Source organism: Apium graveolens, chromosome 3 (assembly GCF_009905375.1).
Source record: "Apium graveolens cultivar Ventura chromosome 3, ASM990537v1, whole genome shotgun sequence".
Classification (NCBI taxonomy): domain Eukaryota; kingdom Viridiplantae; phylum Streptophyta; class Magnoliopsida; order Apiales; family Apiaceae; genus Apium; species Apium graveolens.
Genome location: NC_133649.1, coordinates 239,541,916 through 239,544,330, shown reverse-complemented (window position 1 = coordinate 239,544,330; position 2,415 = coordinate 239,541,916). Strand labels below are relative to the sequence as shown.

Here is a 2,415-nt window from a genome sequence, read left to right as displayed (position 1 = left end):
TTTTCTTACTGTTTATCAATCCAGGTAGGGCACCGTAACCGAATTGATAGTTGCTTCTGCTTCTTGTACTTAGAAAATAATCCAGGTACACAATGGTTGTTTTTTCTTGTACCGTATTTGAATTTTCATCCGGGTTTGTTTATGTTTTTATATTGGATTTCAATCCGGGTATGCCATCATTCCGGATTGATGAGTTGTTATATGCTTCCCGGATCTGGAATCTTATCCGGGTTGTTTTTTGCTTTCAATCCGGATTTGAGACTATATCCGGATTGATGATTGCTTATTTTGCTTTATTTACTTAGAAGTCAATCTGAGCAAATAATGGTTATTTTCAACCCGGATTTGGATGCTTGTCCGGGTTGTTTTTTGCTTGTAATATTGCTTTTAATCTGGGTATGAAACCATATCCGGATTGATGATTGCTCTATTTACTTAGAAATTTTCTAAGTAAATAGTGTTTGCTTTTATTTTTTGCTTCTAATCCGGATGTAGGACTATATCCGGATTGTTTTTTGCTTTCCTTACTAGTAATTTTAAAGAATAACTTTCTGGGAAAGGAAAATTCTTTTCATTGATTTGAAATTTTGTTCATACAAAATATAGGATCATAGATTGGTTGCTTGCCATAGGCTACAAGTTTTTGATTGCTTTTGGTTATTTTTTCTACTGGTAGAATTTCCTGAGCCTGAGTCCATGCCGAGTGTTTGAGATCTCGGATTCATCCATATTCATGAGCTTCTATGTGCCTGGCCTTAGGACTTCCTTGACTTTATATGGGCCTTCCCACCTTGGCATTAGTTCCCCGGTGTTGGTGGGATCTGAAGCTTCCGTGTCTCGAAGAACCAGGTCTCCAACTTGGAAGTTTTTGACCCGGGGCTTCTTGCTGAAGTTCTCTTTAGTTTTTTCCTTGTACTTCTCCATCCTTGCCACCACATGGTCTCGGACTTCATCAATTAGCTCAATATTTGTTCTGAGCCCCTCCTCATTTGCTATTTCATCAAAATTGATTGCTCGATGGGAGGGGGATCCTACTTCAATTGGAAGCATAGCTTCAGTTCCATAAGCCAGTTTGAAGGGGGTTTCTCCCGTGCTTGTTCGGGGGCTTGTTCAGTATGTCCAGAGTACATTAGGCAACTCTTCTGACCATTTGGTTTTGCTTTCTCTGAGCCTCTTCTCGATCCCCCGGAGAAGTATTCGATTGGTTACTTCAACTTGGCCATTCCCTTGAGGGTAGGCTACAGATGATTTCTTGTGCCGGATACCCCATTCTTGAAGGTAGGATTCGAATTCTGACCCGACAAACTGCGGCCCATTATCCGAGACTAGTACTTTCGAGATCCCAAACCTCATCAAGATGTTGTCCATGAACTTGATGTAATCTTGTTGGTTTATCGTTCTCATAGCTTTTGACTCTACCCATTTGGTCATATAGTCGATTGAGACTAGCAAGTACCTGAGGTCTCCTTTGGCCCAGGGGAAAGGTCCCATGATGTCAATACCCCAGACAGCGAAGGGGATAGGTGATAGGACTGAGAAGGGTAGGACTGGGCTGATCCGGGACACATTGCTGAAGATCTGGCATTCCTTGCATTTTTTCACAAAATCTATTGCATCCTGGTGAATAGTTGGCCAGTAGTACCCTTGTATTATGATCTTGTGAGCTAGGGCCTTTGCGGACATATGATCCCCACATATCCCCTCGTGGACTTCCATCAGACAATACTGTGCCTCCCCTGGGGAAATGCACTTTAGGATTTGAGATGAGAAGGTCCGGCGATAGAGTATTCCCTCTTCAATAAATTTTTTTACTGCCTTGGCTTTTAACCTTTGAGCCTTCCCTTTATCTTCCGGGAGCTCTCCCTTCTCCAAGTAGTTGATAAATGGAGTCATCCAATTCGGGCTGTTGTCTATTTCCATGACCTCTTCAGATTCTATGCTTAGTTTCTGTAATTCTTCAAAGTAGACGGAGCAATCCAGGTCTGATGAGTTTTGAACAAGTTTAGATAGTGTATCAGCTTCTGAATTTTGCTCCCTGCAGATTAAAATGACTTATGTTTTCGGTATCAAGGTGAGGTAGCTTTGGACCAGAGCCTGGTACTTGGCTAGAGTTAGATCATTGGCTATGTACTCGCCGTTTGTTTGCTTTACCACGATCTGCGAGTCGCTGTAGATTTTGAGATCCTGAATGCTTAGGGTTTTTGCTAGCTTAAATCATGCTATTAGCGCTTCATATTCCGCTTGGTTGTTTGTTGCTGAAAAGCCAAAGGAGATTGTTGTTTGGATTGTGAATCCTTTTGGGCTCTTTAGGATGAGGCCGACTCTTGATCTTTCATTTGTCAAAGAACCATCAACTTTGAGAGCCCAGGATCTTAGGTCTTGATCAATGTTTCTCTTAGGGTCGATGCTCATGGG

The 2,415-nt window shown here is 41.9% G+C and overlaps 1 protein-coding gene across 1 annotated transcript; it reads right to left on the bottom strand.

The window, feature by feature from the left end:
* Window positions 1-741: 741 nt before the first annotated feature.
* On the bottom strand, window positions 742-1,050 carry LOC141714910 (uncharacterized). Its single transcript, XM_074518406.1, has one exon. The coding sequence runs from the start codon at window positions 1,048-1,050 to the stop codon at window positions 742-744; it is 309 nt and encodes a 102-aa protein (XP_074374507.1).
* Window positions 1,051-2,415: the final 1,365 nt, after the last annotated feature.